The 22,256-nt window shown below is 43.5% G+C and overlaps 1 protein-coding gene across 3 annotated transcripts in view; it reads right to left on the minus strand.

The window, feature by feature from the left end:
• Positions 1 to 22,256, minus strand: part of LOC147703415 (phosphatidylserine decarboxylase proenzyme, mitochondrial-like) — a 58,164-nt gene that overhangs the window by 15,864 nt on the left and 20,044 nt on the right. For 2 of the 3 annotated variants that reach the window (XM_086931862.1, XM_086931860.1), the window contains exons 3-6: positions 17,004 to 17,130; positions 15,699 to 15,929; positions 9,731 to 9,872; positions 6,828 to 6,974 (exon numbers count right to left, since the gene is read on the minus strand). In XM_086931862.1, the coding sequence (XP_086787988.1) occupies positions 6,828 to 6,974; positions 9,731 to 9,872; positions 15,699 to 15,929; positions 17,004 to 17,130 (647 nt within the window). Of the gene's footprint in view, positions 1 to 6,827; positions 6,975 to 9,730; positions 9,873 to 15,698; positions 15,930 to 17,003; positions 17,131 to 19,536; positions 19,608 to 22,256 lie in introns of those variants that run through there. The other variant, XM_086931861.1, reaches the window with a different exon arrangement.

The raw sequence follows: 22,256 nt of genomic DNA on the forward strand, positions 1-22,256 counted from the left end.
CCCAGCATATAGGGTTGCCACATTTCCCAGAGAAAAATACTGACAATCTGTTCACAATTTAAGATTCTACAAAGTCCCCGACATGATCCCTGTGTGCACTTTATATTAAAGTGCCTGTATTAATTTTGAACACAGCCATTCTGTCCTTGCTTACTTTAATAATTAGTCCAGGGTCATTAATGGAGCTGTAGAACACTTTTCAAAGTGTTTCTGCTTATATTTACTGTTTGAAATATGTATCGATAAGGGGAACATTAGAATACCGGTCAGGCCGGTAAAAACCGGGCAGGTGTCAACCCTAGTGGCATACATGCCATTTGGGAATATATATAGTAAACATATATAGTCAGGGTCGGATTGGGATCACAATTCGGCCCGGGCACTGACGAAAAAAGTGGCCCACATTTAAGAGGCGTGGCCCATATTTAAGGGGCGTGGCCCACATTCAAGGGGCGTGCCCTTTCATGAAACACCATTTGCACAGACATGGAATGAAAGTGGGAGGATACTGTTCTTGCACACGACACAGGGCCAAAGTGACAATGGCCTAGATGCTGAGCAACTAAAAAAATAGCAAGGCCCCTTTTTGTCACAAAATTATTCCAGCCCTCCAGCACAGGAGCACCTGAAAAGCAGGAAAGCCCCTGCTATTACTAACCTACTCAGCCCTCCCCAGACCTTCAGCTCAGGAGCACATGAACAGAGGTAAGGCCCCTGCAATTAGTAAATTAATCAACCCTCCAGGCCTTGGGAAAATGTCCTGGCAGGGGAGGACAAAACATAGCTTTCTGGGTCATCCAAGGTAGCCAGGTAGCCAGGGGGAGGCTGAGGTGAAGCTGGTGCATGGGAAGTGCCTTCCCAGTGTGTTCTGGCAGTTTGAGTGTTTACCATTTACTGTAGTATTACCCTTGTACCTGTGTATGGTACCCTTTTGTAACTTGCACAAGTCACTTTTCTCTTGTAACACACTGTTTGCTCCTCTCACTATTGTTTGCTTTAGATACTTGCACAAGTGCCACCATTGCCTACGTAACGTTTGTTCTTGTGCTGGAGTGTCTGCCATTAATTGCAGTATTATACCTCTACTTGTATTTTGTACGCTTTTGTAACCTGCACACATATCTCTTTTTCCTCCTGTAATGTATCGTTTGCTCCTCTTGTATTTTGGTTGCTCACTATTGTCACTTTTGATTCATGTAACTTAACGTTTGCTTTTGTAATTTGTCCACTTGTAATTTTTCTCCTCATGTATTATTGCTGTTCCTTGTGTGAAGCGCTCTGACTCCTTCGGGTAAAGTCTGCGCTATATAAAATCGCATAAATAAATAAATAAAACAAAAAAAATTCCAAACATCACCAGGCCCCCACAGCAAGACCCATTCTTCCTCGCCCACTGTGCCCTGAATGTGAAGGGCTGTGGGCGAGGTGTTAAGACTAACACCGTTTCTGGGCTGCATGGGCGCCAGGGGGCCGAGGTGCAAATGGCTCAAAGGCCTGAGAAACACCTGGCCCCCAGGGAGGCCGATTATTGCAAACAATCACCCCTGCCCAGCCCAGCCTCGGCTTGATTGCTTGGCAGGGCAGGGGTGAAGGAGAGGCCACAGCTGACAATCGCTGTCTGGCCCCACAGCGAGGCTGCTTTCATTTTCTCAGTCTCTGTCTCCGTGCACTCTGTGGGCCGGTTTTTTTCTCCCCTTTCCTAGTCCACTCTCTGTGGACTGGGACAGGGGAGAAAAAAAACGGCCCACAGAGGGCACTGAGGCACCGGCCCTTCGGCCCATTCCCGACTGCCCGCCTTGCCAATCCGACCCTGTATATAGTAAAATAGCATACCTGCCAACAGACCGGATCCAGGCGTGAGACTCCCGATTTTATTGTACCTGTCTCACGCCTGAAATTGCTTTTGTGCCAATAGAAGTCAATGGGGAAAATACATTCCTTCATTATTTTTTCAAAATCTTCCACCTTTCCTGCTCTGAAATGTTGGTATCAGGTTTAGATACTAAAAGGTCGAGGGTTTTTCGTTGATTTCAGTTCCCCATAACCTTGCATTGATTTGGAGGACATTTTAAGGGAAAAAAAGATACAATTAAGCAATTCGTATGTTCTTTAAAATTCGGTATCCCCAGGCCAGGCCTATCGGGAGCGGCTATCATCAGGCATGTGTTAGCCGCTGAAACGCTCACAATATATTGGCAGTTTCCTGTTTGACCCGGCGACAGACAAACAAACACAGCTGGTACGGCAACCGCACCACAAGGCGCACATAAAGGCGGTAAAATAATCTGATGATGGAGTCGGTTACTGGTACTTTGTGGGTTTCCGGCCCTCAGCCGAGGAAGTAAGTAATTCTAGACAATAGATGAGAAAAACAACTTGCAGTTTTGGATTATAAACACTAGATGGCGGAACGGACACGAAAAACTACGAGTAACAAACGGCCTTCTCCCTTTGTATGTGTGGCACTGGCAAGAATAATACCGAACTCACGTTTGGACCCTGCGTCCTTGTTTCAGAATCAGTCATTATTAATGGAGTTACCGGAGCCCACTCCATTTTTTTTTTGCCTCCTTAGGACGATCTTAATTCCTGTAGGAATGGAGAAAAGCAACCCTTTTTTTAGCCTTGTACCGCCAGTCAACTTGCTGGTTTATCTCCAGTTATTAGAATTTGTTGGCCAAATTGAAAACCGAACTGGAAAAAAAACGTGTTTTTTTCAGAATATGGGTCCCTTTATTGGTTAAGAGTTGCCAATTTAAAAATTCCCTTCCTCGGTCTATCGGACTACCCTGTTCGACCTTTACTTCTGATAAATTAATTAAATACATTACTTGTTGTCTGTATACTTGTATATGGTTTTCACGCTCATTTTTTTTTTTTATCAAAACACCCAGGGCGGCTCAGTGTGCAATAAGCGTTTACAATCCAGGATGCAGAAACCCTTATGAACCTAAAACGTTCCATTGAAATTTTAAAAACTTGCTCTTGGGTGGGGGTCTGGAATGGCACCCTATGCCACGAGCTCTCCCCAAGGTCAGGCAGGCTTATAGGCAGGGCTTCATTTGAAAAATAATAAGTGCTGGGGCTCAAAGTTTTGCTCAGAAGCCCGCAGCAGGCGGTGTTGAAGGTTCGGGTGCGAAATACCAAGGCCGCGTAGTCTTGATTGCATTTCACGCCCCTTTAATCTACTCCATACGCTTCATTTCTCTTTATCTCATGCTTGCAGGTTATTTTTCATCCCTCCTTTCTCATATTAACACTGGTTCTCCCTTTTTCTCTTCCTCCTCTCTTTAAATTTTTATCTCTCTCTTGCCCTTGATCAAAGTGTGCTAAGGAAAAATAAGTGCTGGTCCCCAAAAATGAGTGTTGGTGGGACTCCCTGCAACCACCAGCTCAAATTAAACACTGCCTATAGCATGCATGTCAACCCTTCCGAGTCAGGTGGGAAACCACCGATTTTAAGGCTAGTCTCCCGCCTCCCGATTCCTGTATGCAAAAACCCGATTCCTCGTTGAAAAGATGCACAGAGACCATCACTGTGGTAAGCAGAAGCTTTATTGACCATCAGCCATCCACCTCGGGCAGCAACTGCCGACCACAGAATATTGCAATGAAAACATTGCTGACCCAAACGTTCCCATTCTAATACAGACCCCACACATCTCCCTTCTTACACAAAAGAACATACCAAATATCAACAAATGGAGAAACAATAAGCAATAATGAAACAATAAAGAAAACGCAAAGTATATGCAAGAATAATGCAATGATGGGAACACGAGAATGAGGTTGAAAGTAAAAGCTGAGAACACAATAGCACAACAACATCAATGCATTACATAATCACTATAACGTGTGGGAGGTTTCTTGTTTCGAACAGTAGCCTCAGCTAAAACACCACTGCAATTCTCACCAGAAATCTTGATAATTACAGTTCAAGGACAAAGTGCGTAGGGCTGAAACAAAATTGTTGATTGAATCTCCAGAGTTGTGCCTGTTGTAAAAACCTATGTCTTTCTAATACTACATTCTTTTTAGTGGAAAATCTTTTGCACATAGTTTGAATTAAAGATGCATATTCATCAACGATAGGTTCAGCATTTCCCTCACTGCTGGGAAGAACATATACCATTTCGATCTGTAATGTTTTCAAAATCGATCTACCCTTGTGACCTAAATGATACACTAAAAGCGCTTTTTTTCTTTTTGGGTGTGAAGGTGTCCCCCTAAATAGCATCAAGATAAGCTTTGAAAGCCTCATGCCATAGTACCCAGTTCAACGGTGGAGAACCAGGATCTGCTAAAAAGGGAGGTGGTGGAGCTATTCCCTCCATGACTAAAAGAGCACTCAAGGATAGTTGCTGCCAGCATAAAAATAAAGTAAAGTAAGAACTGAATATATTACTGACTCGAAGAGAAAGCACAACAAAGCAAAATATGTGATTATCACCACTTGTACAGTATTGCTAAAAAGTCACGCAATCAACCAAAAATGCACCCAAAAGTTGACAGGAAATGATCAAAGGTGTGCCTGTCACCGTACACAAGATGGCACTTGAAACGTTGGTCACGCATATGCAGCGATGGCATTAGGAAGAAAGTTTGGAGATCAACAGCAATACTTTAGAGTGCACCTGTCACCGTGAAGAAAATATACCTTAAAGATGGACGCCGCACGTACAGCGGGGGCACCTTGACGTCAGGGGTAACCCTTGGTAGAAGAAAGACACGTGCACAGCCACGCAATCACCCGCTGCCGCACGAGCTGCGATGACTTGGTTTCACACGAGCTCGAACACGCGCCACCCAAATCCTGCTGAGGTCCCGATGGCTCACGAAATTGCAGAAAAATGCCACGGACACCACAGGAAGAAAAGCGAGGAACCCTGATGAAGAGAAGAAGACTAGAGTGCTGGGAACGACGACACAGCAGCGCAATGCACCAGCGTAGAGAAACTGGCGCACCCAAAAAAGCAGGAACCGTGCTCCAGGAAGGTAGCAGGTAGCACAAAGGAGGTGGACAGACTGACGGTCACTCGTCGCCACTGAAAAGATGGACGGAGACCATCACTGTGGTAAGCAGAAACTTTATTGACCCTCAGCCATCCACCTCAGGCAGCAACTGCCGACCACAGAATATTGCAATGGAAACGTTGCTGACTCCAGCGTTCCCATTCTAATACAGACCCCCCACTCGTCAAGCTTCTGCAGCCAGGGACTGGACTTGAGTGACTCAGAGTATGCACTGCCAGTAACCTGTTCCTGCACACCACTGCACAACATTTATTATTATGCCCTCTTTGCCTGCCATATGGCCTTCTCCGTGCTCCTGACAGGTAATGTAAAAAAAAACTATATTTTTATTTAGTCTCTGTACATGATGATAGAGCCGATTCAGCTGGTGCTTTCCGGGGCTCAGCACCAGCAGTTAATTGTTTTTCAGTGCTCGGCACTGGTCCCTAATTGTCAACACCATACTTGGAACAGTCTACCACATGGTGGCACTGCTCATATAATTTAGAGAGGAGCAGAACAACTGTTGTTTAGGAATCCAATATACATTAAAATTGCTAATACCTGTCTCCCCAGCCATTCTTTTAGCTTTTGGGACCTGGAATAATCTGAACTGTCGCATTTACATACGAGAGAGGTGGTTAGTAGTTGTTTTGACAGCGATGACAAGGGCGATAGGTGGTGCAAGCTGCAGTGGCCTGCTGGTCAGAGCCCTGGTACTTAATATTTTACAAATTAAGCACTGGTTTGGTGGCTGTTTGTGGGCCTGTGTGATGGTCTGTGGCCCGTTTTTCGCTATTGAGATTTCCCTGATATTACCATAAACATTGCCTGCAGCAAGCACAAATGCACGCAGTCTTGCATACTTTGTAAAATAACTATACAGCTTGTCTTTTCAAATTCAAATCAATCCTGATTTGCAAAAGTGGGCCATATTTTAAGCTGTTTCATTCACTAACGGGGGTTACTTTTATTTTGGAGCCTGGGCCTATTTTCTATCCCAGTCCAAGCCTCTTTTTTACAGATGCCTCCTTCTCTGGATTGTTACACCAGCAAGACAAGAGAGGCCGGTTTTACCTGTGAAATCTGTTGGATTTAACTCAGAAATGCAAAGTAGCTTTTGGCCACAAATGAGCAGTGGTAAAAGGAGAGAATCAAGCAGATTGAAATACACCATTTACCAAGTTCTAGATTTCAATTGTGTCTTTGGTTTTATTCTCTTATTGACCTACACCCCAACCCTCAAATAGCTACTTCTTGTTTAGGCCCCCAGGATAATGCAAAGGTTGTCAAAGAAATGCGAATAACAAAATTGAGTCACCATTTTTTTTTGCTGACAATAAATGGGGGTGTTACACCTTGTCAGGAAGATCATGCTATGTGTTTTGTGTATCAAAATTAGTTTATTGGTAAAAAACAGAAGTACAGAATATAAAAAGTAGCAACATCTGCTAGCTATGTACACATCTGAGTCTTGTGCAAAAAGATATCTTTCAATTTTTATTCCCTCTAACATAACACGGCTTGACGTGAACAGGTTTGTTGTCTATTAGTTGACCATCATGTGAAGATGGACTGCCATGGTTGGTTCCCATGGGTGGAATAGTGTGTAAGGAGATCCAACAGGGGCACTGATGGTTCCTTGAGAGGGACTGTGCATGAGGTGGTCTCTCTAGGGATCTGTCTGTGGGTGGAGCAGTGTGTGAGAGAGCTCTAAGGTTGGGTTGTGGGCTGAATGTAGTTTATCAAACTAGTGTTGGTTCCAGTAGGTGGAGCAATGTGCAATTTGGAAGTACATACTAGGTAGGACTCACCAGGAAAATGGCGCCGGTGGTGGATGCACCAGTCCGTAGGAGAGTGAAAGCGGTGATAATCCCCCGGAGCGAGGTAGATGACACAATGGTATAGCCGGTTACCTTTCTGCAAGCCCAGCTGCTCTTGGAAGGATCCTTTGACATCACCTGGTGGAGATAAAGAATATTGAAAGGTGTTCAGTAGCCTCAAGACTCCCAGACAAACCTTCAAACAGCATGGTGAAGTCCAATCGCAGTGAGGTCTACAAAGCGATCTGAGTGCAGGTGCACAGCAATATTAATCTCCTGCACCCAGAAATTGATGACAAAAGAGATTTTATTGACCACTTATTGACCACTTAAATGGGCCGTAAGAGATGATGCTGCCTCTACTGAGTCCCCAGGACAGAATAGTCCCTCTACCCTTATGAAAGATCATAAGGTTGACTCTCAAGACCACAGGACTGAAATAACTCAAAGAAGCCCATTCCTTCTAACCCTGGTCCTAGTATAATTATGTATGGCCCAAGCAAGTAGTAGAGGGAGTGAAAATCTAGGGGCCTGAAAGGACCATGTAAGCCGTGTGGGGCAAGTAACTAGACATTCTGGTAGTACAATTCACCTACCAAAGGGAAGGGCATCAACCACATGTATACCATCCCACACTGTGTAAACTCTGTACGAACTACACAATTTAAACCTCTCCCAGGACTCTAACAGCTTTCGGGTAGGAGACATCAAGAGGTGATTTCAGGAAGATATACCCCAATGCATATACTGATGAAAGATTCCAGGGAAAGGCACATATGCACACACCCAATGAGTAGAGATTACATGGAAGAGACGGGAAAACACCAAGAGACACAGCCCACATGACTGGACAGAGGCACAGATGTGCAAAACACTGAGGCTTTTAGTCCAAGTGCAGAGCTGAACCGTGCAAACACTTGTTTGAGCAGGGATTGGAATTACAAGTTGTATGATAATTAGAACTCTCAGACAGTTTTATCGTGATCTGTTTCCACAGGTTTGACCTGCAAGAATCTATCAGGTGAAAAGGCCTGCAAAAAAAAGCCAGAACAATGGAATTGTGTATGTTAAATAATGATACCACGGTTATGCCTCATTTGAAAGTTAGAAAATGTATATAGAAGCTCTTTATCATAGGTGGTAAATTTATCAGTCAGTCAGTCATAAGCTTTTATTCGATACGCAGAGATATCTTATAAGCACATACATAATACAATCAATACAAATATACAAAAAGTTTTATGCCATAAGAAGTCAGTAGAAATGTTGGAATATTAAAAAGTGATAAAAGGGTGTAAGGTCCATTAATAAATTAGCTAAAACAAGGATTAAACAGCTACTGACATTCTCTTACATCGAATGAGCCAAAACTGCTTTAAAAATTTAGCTAATCCACAGACTATGGGGGGGGAAGTGTCAGTACTCAGGATACGCAAGGCTACTAAGTGACTGCGTGTGCCCATGTTACGGCAGAGTGGCTTCAGCCAAAAGCTCCTAGGCCTTGCATAATCCGGGCATTCAAATAAAACGTGCGCAATAGACTCAATCTTACTCGGGCAACATGCACAGTTGGGAGAAGTGCGATCCGCTGTTGACCATTTCGATACCAGGGCACCTAGCGGGAGGGAACCAACTCTAAATTTAAAGTAAAGCGCACGGTCAAAGGGGAGAGTGATCAAGTCCAGGTAAGGTTCAATGGCCACAGTGTCTTTAATTTGTAAAAAGGTGGCAGTGGACCTGCAGTGATAGAGGTAAATTTATCATCCCGGCGTAAAGGTATCTATACCACTTGCGCTAAATATCTCACCTATTTTGCCTAACTTGTAATGAAAGCGTGGGACTGTATTGTATAGAGACAAACCTCTATAGACCTCTGAGGGGAATTCCAGTGAGGAAGGCAGACACACACTTTCTTGTTCAGACAGAGAAACACTTATACAAACAGTTATAATGAATGACACAGATATGGAGGCATATAATTATGAGAAGAGGCTCTTGGGAGATGCGCACATGTGAAAACACAAAATACAATTCAGAAAGGCATGCATGCACTCCGAGAACGCAGGCTATACAAATGCATAGAGGTTCTAGGGAGGCACCCATATTCGGATGTATGACGGTACAACGCGGTATAAAACACCGCAGACCATCACAACGCAAGTTTTACAATGCAAGTCGTTACCACGACTTGCGCTGTAGGGTGCTGGACTTAGGAATAGTAAGATTTACTATTCCAAAACCAGCCTACGTACAGTAGGGAAGGTGCTGGAATAGTAAATCTACTATTCCTTAGCCTAGAGCGCCCTCCAGCGCAAGTCGTGGTAACGACTTGCGTTGTGAAACCCGCGTTGTAATGGCACTGCAGTGTCATTCCTGCGTTGTAAAGGATGTTCTCCCCCATATTCTAGTCGGATATACCAAGACAAAGAGTGGAGTTTGGGGGGGGTGGGGACAGACATAATATTTTATGAAAACATTTGTAATTTCACCGAAAATTAAAGGGAGGGACTTTATTTTCATATGAAGGGCCTGGCCAAGTATCTCACACCTTTTATTCACTCTCGGCTGCTGTAAACCCTTGAGTTGTCACAACTTTTGTGTGGGATTGAGGCGAGATTCCTGGCAGACATATTCACTCTCTAGAAGAATTCAGTTACATTTGGTTCCAAAAGTTCCAGAAACGTAAGCGACAAACACACATTGTAGACAATAAAAGCTACAAAATTAAACAAAACATTAAAGAGAGTTAGTCTACTAGAGGTCTTGATATAGTACAAGGAAGGAATGGGGACACTCTTTGTCCATCCATTTTTTGATATAGTGGGTTTTAGGATGATGCATTGCCAGTGAATTGGAATCTAATCTAATGTTTCATGCCAGATGCCATCACTCACCTTCGATCTCATCATAACAGCTCGCTCGCCAGTCCTGTGGCCCGAAGAAGGTCTCGAGCGGGTAGGTGAGACCCTTTACCTGCTCCACCTGGCAATGCTGCACTCGCCCAAAGTGCAGAATCTTCCCATCTGCCGGGCTGACCTAAAGGAGCAGGAACAGTGAGCGTTAACTTGGGCTACAATGGAGAGGCAGAAATAGAGATGCAGAGGCATAGCTTCAAGGGAGGGGTGTTTGGGGTGTTACACCTACTTTCATAAATGTATTCTGCAGTGGCGGCTGGTCTTTTTCAAAGTAGTGAGGCTTAAAAGTCAGGGATGAGTTTTACGCAACAAGTGAAGCGAGCAAGCTCGACTATAGTCATGGGAATTAAGTGGGTTTCTCCCTGTGAGAATGTTTTTGCAAATGGGGCATATTAAAGCTAATTTCAAAAAAGAATTTTGTGAGACAACAAGGTTTATAAAACAATTCTAAACCTGTAGTCTTGAATTAGTACATTATTTAAAAGCATTGAAGACTGCCTCGTACCTTAGTGCATTAAATCTGTCCAGCAGTTATTCTAGTGTGCAATTGTGCTGTGCCACAACTAAAGTTTTTAATTGTCATATTCAGATTTTTTTTCTGCATCATTAACTTGCTTTCATGCAGGACATCTTGAAGACGCCTCTTTTTGTTTAGAAAGTACTGATCTGGTTTAGCAGAAAAGCTGACAAGGGTTATTTTTAAAGCAAACAAGGCCAGTATTATCCCCACTCTATTTGCCTTGTCCTGTTTGCACTCCAGCGAACTTAACCATATCACAACCCCTCTGAACAGGAACACAAGCAACAAAGACATTTGGCATAGGCTTTCTTCGGCCTTGTCAGAGCAGTTCTGCGGTGACGTCTCTTTACAAACTGCACATTGCACATGTATCTTCATTCTGCGCTGTGGTTTATGTTCAGGAGCAGAACATTCACAGGGCCTACCCACCTAAATTAACCTACTATATCTGCAGTGCATGCACATATATAACAATAAATAATATAATATGCATATATTTACAGATTTATACTGCACATTCTTGATCTGGAGGTATTGGAGCACTTTAAGAGAACTCATTACATTGAAAGAGGCCTGATTTATTTTTCAAGCACAGGGTCATTAACCCCTCCCATGCTGAGCTCGTCATGAGCCACGGTTCTCGTGTGCTCATGACCAGCTGAGCTGAGCTCGTCATGACCTTTAGAACGCTCGCACGCTGGGCAAATTCCCCTGCTGTGCGAACGTTCTAAAGAAACGGGTGTGGTCATGACGAGCTCAGCTCGTTATGAGCACACGAGCACTGTGCTGCATGACAAGCTGAGCTCGTCATGAGCACAGGGGCGCTGTGCGCGCCCCCCCTCCCAGCAACACAGCGGGGGAATGTGCCCAGCAGGGAAGGGGTTAATTGACTTGCCTAGAGTCACAGGATGGTTGAGCTAACACCGAGACTTGAACTTTGCTCTTCTTTTCAAAAGAGGCAGCTAGGGATGTAACGCTAAGCCTTGCCACTCAGCCCTGTGTGCGCACACTGTCTAACTGGCAGAACAGCAGCTACCCCTTGATATTGCACGTCTTAGTATTACTTTTTAATTCAGTTGCCATTCAGCACCCACAGTTGTAAATATGTGACAAACACCAGCTAGAGCATTCACCTTATTCAGTTCAGAAAACTTTATTTCGGACAGAATGGCCTTAAAAGTACAACTCACAAAACATATGTTAAAATGCACAAGAAAATACATAATTATTTTAGAGCATTTCATAAGGCACAGACACCAGAATTTGGAAAATTGTCCCCCTTACTACATCGAAACATAATAAAATACCTAGGTATTTTTACTAAGAGGTGATTGCATAATAGTTTTCAAAAAGTGCTTAATGCAATAAATAAATAAATACTTTAGCTAAAAAAAGTTCATAAAAAACACAATTCCATAGATCAGTGACACTACCCTTAATCACGGGCTACATATATACTACATTTAAAAATAACATTATTTCCCTAGAAGATCCTTAACCTCCCTGGAAGGTTTCAGTAGAACCCTTCTAATGTTCCACATAGAGAACAAAAATCCGGCAACTGAGAAAACAATCCGGATACTGGGATCAGACATCAATATCCGAAAGACATCTCGGTAGTATCTACTGCCTATATACCTACAAATCTGGACCAGCCACCGTTTCCTGGCTTTTCGGTAGCCAGGGCAACTGAAGAAAACGTGTAGCACCGTTTCTTCAGCGAAATCACATGCAGCGCAATGAATCACAGTCTGATTGCTCCACTTCGCTGTGAAACATCGGAGCGGCAAAACCCCATACCTGAATTGTAGGAAAAGCTTTCTTGCCTTCACAGGTGTAATAAGATCTAAGACTACCTCAAAACATGGTTTATCTTTTATTTCTAAGAAGGCTAGAGATAGTTTGCCTGTTTTGGGGCAAGAGTAGAGTTGGGCCATTCTAAATTCCTCATAACGGGTCTTCAACTCTTTCCTCGAAATTTCATGACAAGCTCGAGCAGGTTCGGTCCACCAATCACCCAATCCCATGTTAGTTAAGGTGAGTTTGATATGGGCAAAACAAGGGAGTTTTTCGGCGCCCTGTAGCGACAGAACTTCAATTAATTCCTCCCTGTACGCTAAGAGTTCACGAGTGGTCCACAGACGTCGCCAATACATTAGAGGTTTAAGGCCTGACACGTATAAGATCGCCACCACTCCCGCATCTAAACGCAGCGGAATTAATGGGGTGCCTATTGGTAGTCTGAACAGTTCTCTGAGGTATTGATTTTCCACCATTACCAGTGTTTCAAGTTTGCAATGGCCCCATAACTCGGCACCATATATTGCTCCACCTCGTGCTTGGGCCTTGTAGATTTCTAATGCCGGGCTGACAGCTCTCTTGTCGGACCTGCTAAATACCTTCATGATTCCCCCTGTACATTGAGCTAATTTTAATGTTGATTTACTAATGTGGGCCCCCCAGTCCATGTTATCAGTAATGGTGATGCCTAAATAAATGAACAATGTAACTCTCTCACCTTATTGAATTTATTGGCGCCCTTTACCCAGCACCTCTGTTCCCGGTTTATTCCTCCATTAGGATGGCAATGGGGGAAACGCAGATGTTTTATTTAAATAAATTTCGTTATTGCAGTCATTATTGCTCGAGTCTGTCAAGCAGCATTTCTCTGCATGTTTCTTTGAGATAACCTCTTAAAGTAATCGTTTGTGTGTCCCACTCGCTTACGCCCGTTTTACAGAGGGCGTAAGCGAGTGGGAGCCCCTGATGAACGTACATTTTAGGCTCATTTTTGGCAGGCTTTATAATTTGCTCTGCACTTCGAATATCGTCTACGTTTATTTTAGTGGACACCTGACCAGCCTGCTGTTCTGTACCGGTAAAACCAACTTAGAGCGGCCTCTAACACACCAATCACCACCCAGGCCCTTTATGCACGGCGTTGATTGAAGTGCGCAGCCTGGGATGGATAGACGTGTAAACAGCTCGATGGGAGTTGAGATAAACATATGGACGGACACACGGAAGGAAGAGTGGACACAGAAAGACGGAAAGCACATGATCATTTCTGGCGTGGGGTAGTGTCCACACTTACCAGGCGTGAGTTTAGCTAGGATTGACGGGCGCTGGACCCCGGGTGGGATTAGAACGGATATGGCTTTTGTGCGGTGCAATGATCGAATCTCATGTAGATGTGTGTGGAGGGAGGTGGGGGTCTTTGTTGGTAGACCTGAGAGGCTCAATGGGGTGTGTTCTTGTTTCTCTCCGAGGTTATGGATCTAACCCTATACCCAGGGCTTTAAGTGGGATGAAAAAACTGGGGTTCTCTCAAAGGGGCATGACCAATGGAATTAAGGGTGTGGCTTAGAAACACCTAAACTAAAAATCTTTGCTTAGTAAAGTGTGCCGCCAGACTTGTTTTTTGCTGTTTCTATCATTGCATCCAGATATCTGATACAACAAGTAACATCATACCTACAAGTCAGTACTATTGGCTTTGTCAATGGCTGTTAGTTGCATAAGACAAATAAGCAGCAACTACGGCTTGTTTATAATATTGAAAAAGCTTGCACTTAAAGCCCTAGTGACACCGCGACAAAGTTGCTGCTCCTGAGTTTCAAAAAGAGAAGGGATATCCAGAAAGAAAATGACTCTCTTTAAAGGATTTCCCTTCCCCTACAACGCTTACCTGGCATGAGGTCATGCCCTAACTTCTCCACTAGTGTGAAGTGAGCAATGTGAGCACGCGCACATCGATGTGCCTGCTGTCACTGCAGTCCAGACAAAAACGGACGCCTGTGCAGGTGCACAAAACGGAGCCCGATAGAGACCCGGTTCGAGGCCTCTTTTAAAAAAACTGTCGGTGCTCAGCACGGTGAGACACGGCCCACTTAAAGCCCTGCCTATACCTTTAAACGGATTCTGGGGCTGCACCTCAGTTCTTGTGTCTACCTGTGCCTTCTTCCTCAAGCCAGGGCCCGGCCCCCTTTAGCTCCTCCCCCAGTCTGGTTGCCCGACAGCTGGCAGTGACCTGGTACCTGGGCTGGGGCTTTGGAGCCAGGAGGAGTTCAAAGTTATAATCCTGACTGGCTGTCTGCAAATCACGGGCGATTAGGGCATGCGCTGTGAGCCTCGGTGCCCTGAGCTGCTCAAATCGGATGCACATTGAAGCCGATATTAAACTGCTATGTACATCACAGAACCCTTTCATCAGGGAGTGTCTAGAGGCCATTCATTTGGTGTTATTGTGCTATGAAGGTCTCGCTCACTCAGCCCGCTTAGTCGGTAAGTTATTGTTCCCTAGAGGTCTGTCTGTACCCCCTTTGTAATACACTTGCACAATGTCTCACTCAGTCACGGCTCGCAATACAGGGGGGGGCGGATAAAACAAAAAATAAATAAATTTACCTAACCGGGTCCGGGGTACCGCGTACCAGGGCAGGCCCGTAATAAGTAGCACAAACCGCCCCTGTGAACAGTGAACACGAGTCTAACTCTGACTCGGGGAGGCTCCGACCTCACCATGCTAGCTCCTGGCTGGCTGGCAAGCACACCATATGACTCAGCCAATCCAGATGCTGCTCCAGCAGCACCAGGATTAGCTTGAGCAGTGATACCTGCCACTCATTAAGAGACATGGGGCTGCAGCATGGAACAACCCTCGCTCTTCTAATGAGCAGCCTCGTGCGCATGTTCGGGCTGATCGCATCATTTTTCAGCCCTAAACAGAACATAGGCACTCTTGCTCCGTCGACCACCTGATTATCGAAGTCCTCGGCACTTGCACGCACTGAACTCCTGCTGCCTCACCCCCTTCTGAGCCGTGAGTGACGGCGCACGCGCGTGAGGCTTGCTTGAGTGCCTCTAATTAATTAGTGGGGCAACGCCCAAGCGCCCTAATGGTATTCTGTGCATTCTGTGATAAATAGTTGGTTACAGGTGCTTTCAGTCGGGTATGGTGAGGTATCTGTCATATTTCACAAGGACTTAAAAAAAAAACAGACAAAAAAGTTCACACACACTCTCCCTCTTTCGGTTTGGAAAGACTTTAAAAATCGTTTGCTTATTTCACAAAATAATGTACGTTCTCTCACTCAGTACTCCCACTTAGCATTCCTCTCCCTTTCTGCTACCCCTTAAGCCCCTGTCATGCGCCTTGCTTGTCGTATAATGTAATTTAACATTATGTGCCAGAGTGATAGTTGGGAAATCGAACCTCAGCCCCACCAATCTTACTTACCAAGCTATGCCCCTGTAGAGATGGGCAGCTATGACACCAGGAATCTAATGAAGACTTGCTCAGGAGCACGTAGCAAGGAGTGGTAAAGCATAAGCTAGCAGGACAGTCCTGTATGTTCACCACAGCATAGACAGCCTGCATCCCCGGTGCCTGCACAAACCCAGCTACAAGAAAGGTTGTCCACATACCAGGCTGTGGGAGTCTATAGGCCTCACGGAGGGCTTGAGTTGGCGCCGGAAGAGCTCGCCCAGGTTGCGGTACTTCTCCAGGTCCTCCACAGCCGCTTCCTGCATGTTCACAGAGAAAGCCCAGACGTACACTGCAAGCAATGGCCGACGCAGCCACAGCGGGAGGTTCACGGTGTTTAGGAGCCCCCAGAGGCGTGAGAGTAGGCGAGTGGGCGCTCTGCTATACACTGCCTGTGGGAAGAGATTTGGATCATTGATGTGAGGGCCAGTTGTAAATACTGTCGTTCACACAGACCGTCACGCACCCAGCAATAATCCTAGCTCATCATGCCATTAACGCTAAATCTACCTTGTCCTATTGGTGTAAATTAATCAAATGAAGTTAATTCAACTGTTTGCGTCAAATGTACTTTATCTAATTGCATACATCAAATTTAGATGATCATGACGACACCAAATGCACCACATTTCGCCCCTGACAGCAACAGCATCTTGTGCCAACCCTGCAATGACTACAGTCCACCTTAACACTCGCAACAGATCTCACTCATATCACTCTCCCTCCACTGACACTAAATGTAGCTCATCAACACGATGACACAGATATAGAGCATTTCATACCTAGCATCAGATTTTGCTTATCCCAGTGCTGACATAAAATTCAGTCTATCACAAAACTGAGACCAGAAGTAGAGCAAGCCAAGATCAATTGCAATGTAGCTTGCCCCATCTCTGATGCAAAAAACCTACCTCACCACTAACACAAAGTATAGTTGGATCCACTGGTAACACCAGTTATAGGTCACTCGGCCACTGACAGTAAATGTAACTCATTACCCTGCTGAAATGAAATGTAGATTATACACTTACTGACATCAAATGCCACTCATTCCACCACTGCCATCAAGTGGAGCTAATCTCACCGCCAACACCAAATGTAGATCATCCTACGAGTGGCATCAATGTTGAATCCCCCTTCATCCTAAACAAGCTTCGTTTGTCCAACTATTGATACCAAATATAACTCATCCCACTGCCAAATGATATAGGGTGCCATAATTACAGTTAATTTAAAGTCTGACAATGGCTTTTTCTACATTTCTGTGCTTCCAGGCTATGATTCAATTTTTGATATGGCATGGTCCGGGTCAGCCAAGCCTCCTGGAAATCCAGATAGCTGCCCCATCTTCTGGTCTGATTAAGAGGTGGTTTGGGTCAACGCTCATATCTTCATACTTGTAGTATGTGAAAAATTCCCGGCTCCTCTCCGGCCCAGAGTCCCCACCATTGTCCGCATGATCATACCTTGCTTGTAGGCCTCAGACCAGCAAAGGCCAGGGGTTTCAGCACCTGCCAAGATTTCAAACGAAGGGCATGGCGAGGAAGCTGGCTAAGGCGTTTCTTCAGGGAGAATCGTGGCATAGATGCGAGCCTTGGAGAGGTACAGAAGGAGAAAATGCTATGTTAGATGAAAGCATACAATCAGAATAATTACTTTTTAAAAAACTCATCTGCTCAGACCAGTCCATTCGCTCCAAAAACATGCCCTCTAGACCATAACCAAGATCAGACATACATACCCAGGCAAGCTCATGAACACCATGCAAAAACAAACCTTCCTTAGGGCAAAGAGACCCGTATATCTTAAAAAACACCACGTAAGATTCAACACACTGTTACCTTGTTACCCAAAGACCTGTCGATACATATGAAAAATCTCTATGAACACATTATTTCAATCAGCAAAATGCTTTGAAATGGTCTGTGATAGAACACATTACTTAAAGATCTATGCATCATTCCAGAGTAGTCCCATCTCACAAAGTCAATCAACATTGTCCACTTAAATCCAGAAAATGGTTCAGATGACACCATCAAAACACTCTCACGTGGCTCCTGTTTAGAGAAAATTGTTTGGTAGCTACAGGCACTTCCTATACGAGAGTGATGATACCAAACCTAAAAAATGTATCCCGTGCAGATCTATGTGTATCTGTTTTGGGGAATTCCGGTACATTTAGGTAGGACAGTTGTTTTATAATTTTCTGTGACGTATTATCGACAATTCACAACGGGAAGGAGAAAGGGGAACTTTCCAAATAAGTGAGAGCCAGACCCTAGGATACTGACTGCACTTCGTTTCTTACAGCACCTTGAAACAAGCCTTGACAAAGGCAAAAGGCTGGCAGAAATTACACACTGATTAAACTTTAAAATGCAATCGTTTTCATAAATACAAGTTATAGCCTTAATGCTAAAAAATGAATTCTAGATTTGTAATTATTTACCTAGTTATGAAGCTATTAGACTAAATAATCATGTACTGTAACATTTTTGAAAGTGGTAATCTCGGATAATACATTTGAGAGCTACTTATTCTTTCCTTCTTTTTAGAATGAATATAAGCCTTTCAGTACTCGCCTGATGGATGGTTGATTTGATGTAACTGGAGAATGTACATTGGTTTTCCCACTTAAATGAACACTTTACAACTATTTTGTCCAATCTGAGGGTTTTAGCTACCAAATCGAATTAACTTTTGTATTTCGTGTGAAGGCTTTGAATTTATGTTCTAAGTTTCTTATTGAAAATGTTGATTGTGTTCTCTCTGGCTAGATGTATGCTATTTATTTTAGCACCCTTTTCTTTTCTTCTTTTCTGTCTATATGTTACTTTTAACAGTGCAAGTCTATTTGTGTCCCTACAAGTTGAAATTTGCACAGTAGTTTGTGTTAGAAGTCAGTGTATTTCACTAAAGTTTTATAATAATGTTTGAGCTTTGTAAGTTGGGGCCATATGTACAAAGCCCTTTTTGAGATTGCAAATGGCTCGATTCTTAGAATTGGACTGTTTGTGACCGCAAATAAGGTTTTTTATATGTACAAAAGCTGCATTGTGATTCAGTAATCTGTTACCAAATCTCAATTTGGGTTTGGAATCGGGATTTGGAAGGGGCATGTTTAGGGCGTCCCTTCCTAATACCGATTCACAGTGGTATGTATGAATGTTTTTGCTACCAGATTTTGGTTTGAAAACATTCATTTTTTTATCCACACCTCAGGGTAGGTGGTAACCATTCATGAATGGGTAGGAGTCCCCATAGGACTCCTTCCCCTTTATGAATGTTGCTACAAATATTTTTTAAGAGCAGGCAGTGGTTCCATGGACTCTTAAAAAATTAAACCTAAATGTTTCATTTTTTCTTTTTAAATGCTTCCCATTTTCGTTTAAGGAAAACAGGCTGTATGTAGAAAAAAGATTATTATGATTAAAAAGCAATCACAGACATGGTGGTCTGCTGGCCCGAGCAGGCCACCATCCCTGTGATGACTGCAATTCCTTATGGGTTGCAAACTGCGATCTACCTCATAAATAGTCATGAGGTAGGTCGATTTGTTACCTACTAGGAACCGCTAAATGAAACTCAATGTGTTTCATACATTAGGAATAGCAATTTCCTAATTGTAATTTGCAGAAAATCACAATTAGGTAATCACTATTCCTATATTTATTACATATAGCCTTTAATGTGTTGTAATTGTTTATCGTACGCTGGTGCATGAGGGTTCGAAGTATGAAATGGTTAAGATTCCCCATTTAGGTTGGTGGTTATTAAGATTTATAAAACACAAGTTCAATTCCAAAATGTTGTTGAATGATGTTGTGTTCTTTAATGTGAACAGGATACTTGGTACTACAATTGTAATGTTACTCTTGAGTTTGGGTAAAGGTCGTACATATTTGAAGTAAGACCAGCAGAGATGGTGCAAGTAAAATGTGCTACCTTTTTTTTCTCTGTAACATGTACCACGCCTGCACGGCCAACATGCCACCTCACCTTCTTGCTCTGTCCGCCACATACCACATGAAGGATGCTTGCCCCTTGCATATTCAACTGTCCTTTTGTGCTATGGTAAAATTAAAGCACGTATAATATCTCAATTGATTCTGACAGAATTTGAAATAATGATCAACAAGAAGGATTTAAAAAAGCAATACGATCGAGATTAGGAATAATGACTTTACCAGACGCATTAGAAATAATGACAAAGCCAGGCAAGATTAGATGTGAAGACACTACCATAAAGAATTAGAAATAATGACTATAGCAGACAGAATTCGAAGCAATGATAATGTAAGGTAGGTTTAGCCAGTACTATTTCCAGGCTTTGGCATTCTTACCATATAATGTAACCTTTCAAACAATGAACCATATAATACAGGATTTAGGATAACAACCATATGAGGCATGGTTAGCTCCAATACCCATATTAGGCAGGATGGGGAAAAAAGAACTTATGAAATAACCACGTGATGCTGGCATTGAAATAATGCCTATGTGAGGCACGGTTTGACATCCTGGCTGTTTCAGACAGGTTTTGGAAACTAAATCATATCAGACAGAATGGTCAACAATGGGCTACATTAGGCAGGACTAGCAAAAACATGTCTAAGACATGCAAGATATGAAATGAAGACCATCTTAGGTTGGTTTTTAAACAATGGTCTATGACACACTGTTAGCAATGACCATCAAATAGCATTGGGAGAATTGACCGTCACGCACAACCGCTCCTTCCACGTGTGCGCATTTTCAAGCAATCACATGCACTCATAGATTTCGACATTCAAAGATCGCCTCCATGGATTGCATATCCCACCACATATGTGGTCCACCAAGCACACACAAACCCTGTCACACATTGAGCCATGACATAGAGACCCCAATACTTACGACCATACACAGACCCGCTGCACATATCTCTTTCAAAGGCTGCTCACATAACAAACAACATTCTATCACATTTACAGACTCTGCCATAACTACTCTATAGGTGCCATACAGAGGCATCCCCAACACATACAGAGTAAGACTGCACTCCCAAACCCCCTCACACATACGTTCACACAAAGACTTCTCCCATACACTGAACCACAGTGCACAAGACACAGACTCCACGATTCACAAACTTCTATCACACGCAAGCTCTCTGCCAAATTGACTCCCTGTCACAGATATTCTCACACCACACACAAACACACTCACTCCTTGGCACACAGCCTGTGCACACACGGATGCCACAAACGTTCTACCCACACACAAAGCTCACCATACATCATATGTTGCCCCATAGGCAGACCACATCATACACAGTTCTCAAGACACCCACTCTCTACAAATGTAAAAGATCTCTCTCTCGCTCTCTCTCTCTCTCTCTCTCTCTCTCTCTCTCTCTTTCTCTCTCTCTCTCTCTCTCTCTCCCCCTCAAAATTACACAAGCAAAACTCACAAAGAAACTTAACGAATGTAAATATAAGCTCACCAAACACACACACAGAAACTCCCCAAGCAAGTTTTCATTTATCTATGTGTTTATTCACTTTTGTAAACAGTCAAAGACGTTGCTATTTGCACAGAACGGTTTGTCATATTTCACTCTAGTTTCTCGGTTAGAATCTGTTGTCTCAGCAACAGCTAGGATTCCTTACCTAAATATCTCTTTACCATTGCCTGCGCAGGTGAGGAGGAGGAAGGAGGCGGGGATGAGAAAGAGACTAGGGGAGAAAAAGATGGAGAAAGGGGACACAGACTACAGAGAGAGAATGCCCCAGAGAGTGTAGAGAGGGGCTGACATTTGACGGAGTGTGATAGGAGGAGGAGCAGAGACACAATGGACAGAAATGAAGAGTGGAGATAGCAATAGAACAATACAGTTTTCATGTGAGCATTGAAGTGCCGGAAGCGTATGAGTCTAAAAGAGAGTGAAAGAGACAGTAAAGATCTGAAAGCTGAACTGAAAAAAGCAAGAAGAGAGATAAGTATTGGACATAAAGGAGCACTGTGGAGGAAGTCTAGAGGTGCGTAGCAACAAGGCTGTTAGTTTTGATGAGTAAGGCTTTTTCCTGTGCACATTTAGAAAATGTAGGTAAATCTGAATTTCTGCTATTAAAACCGCTAAAATTATATATTTATTCCCCAATGTATTTGAAACAAATTAGCCTGACAGTGTATCCTTTGGCCACATATGGAAAATGAATAGGTGGAGTCGGTGTCAGAATCCATAAACTCTTAGAATGAAGGTGCTTTGACGAGGATGACCCAGATTTGCCAGATGAGATAATGGTTACCTTAGCCAAGCTGAACTCTTTATCAGCCCCAGGTTACAGCAGATCGCAGCAAAGTTCTTTATTAGAACTTTATGGGTCTATCATGTCTTGGGAGTTGGTTGGGTATACCCGCAATCTTCTAATACAGAACTAAAGGGCTAATATTCTATCCAGTTGAGAGAGAAAACACGAGGCATCGATGGACGCCACTCTTCTGGAATCAAATTAGCGGAATTACCAGTATTTCTAATTCAGTAGACTGCAGGATATTAGCAAAATATTGTTTTATTTGCATTGTGTATTTTTCTTACGTTTAGATGCCCCTTGGTTATTTAAAAGGTGAATGGGCATGTGAGTTCGAGGGAGTGACTGCTGTGTGCAGGTTTTAAAACGTTGAAATTAAGAAAGAGATTGTGCCATGTATGGTCGGCACAAACTTGTTAGAGGGTC

The sequence above is a fragment of the Lissotriton vulgaris genome, chromosome 7 (assembly GCF_964263255.1).
Source record: "Lissotriton vulgaris chromosome 7, aLisVul1.2, whole genome shotgun sequence".
Lineage (NCBI taxonomy): Eukaryota > Metazoa > Chordata > Amphibia > Caudata > Salamandridae > Lissotriton > Lissotriton vulgaris.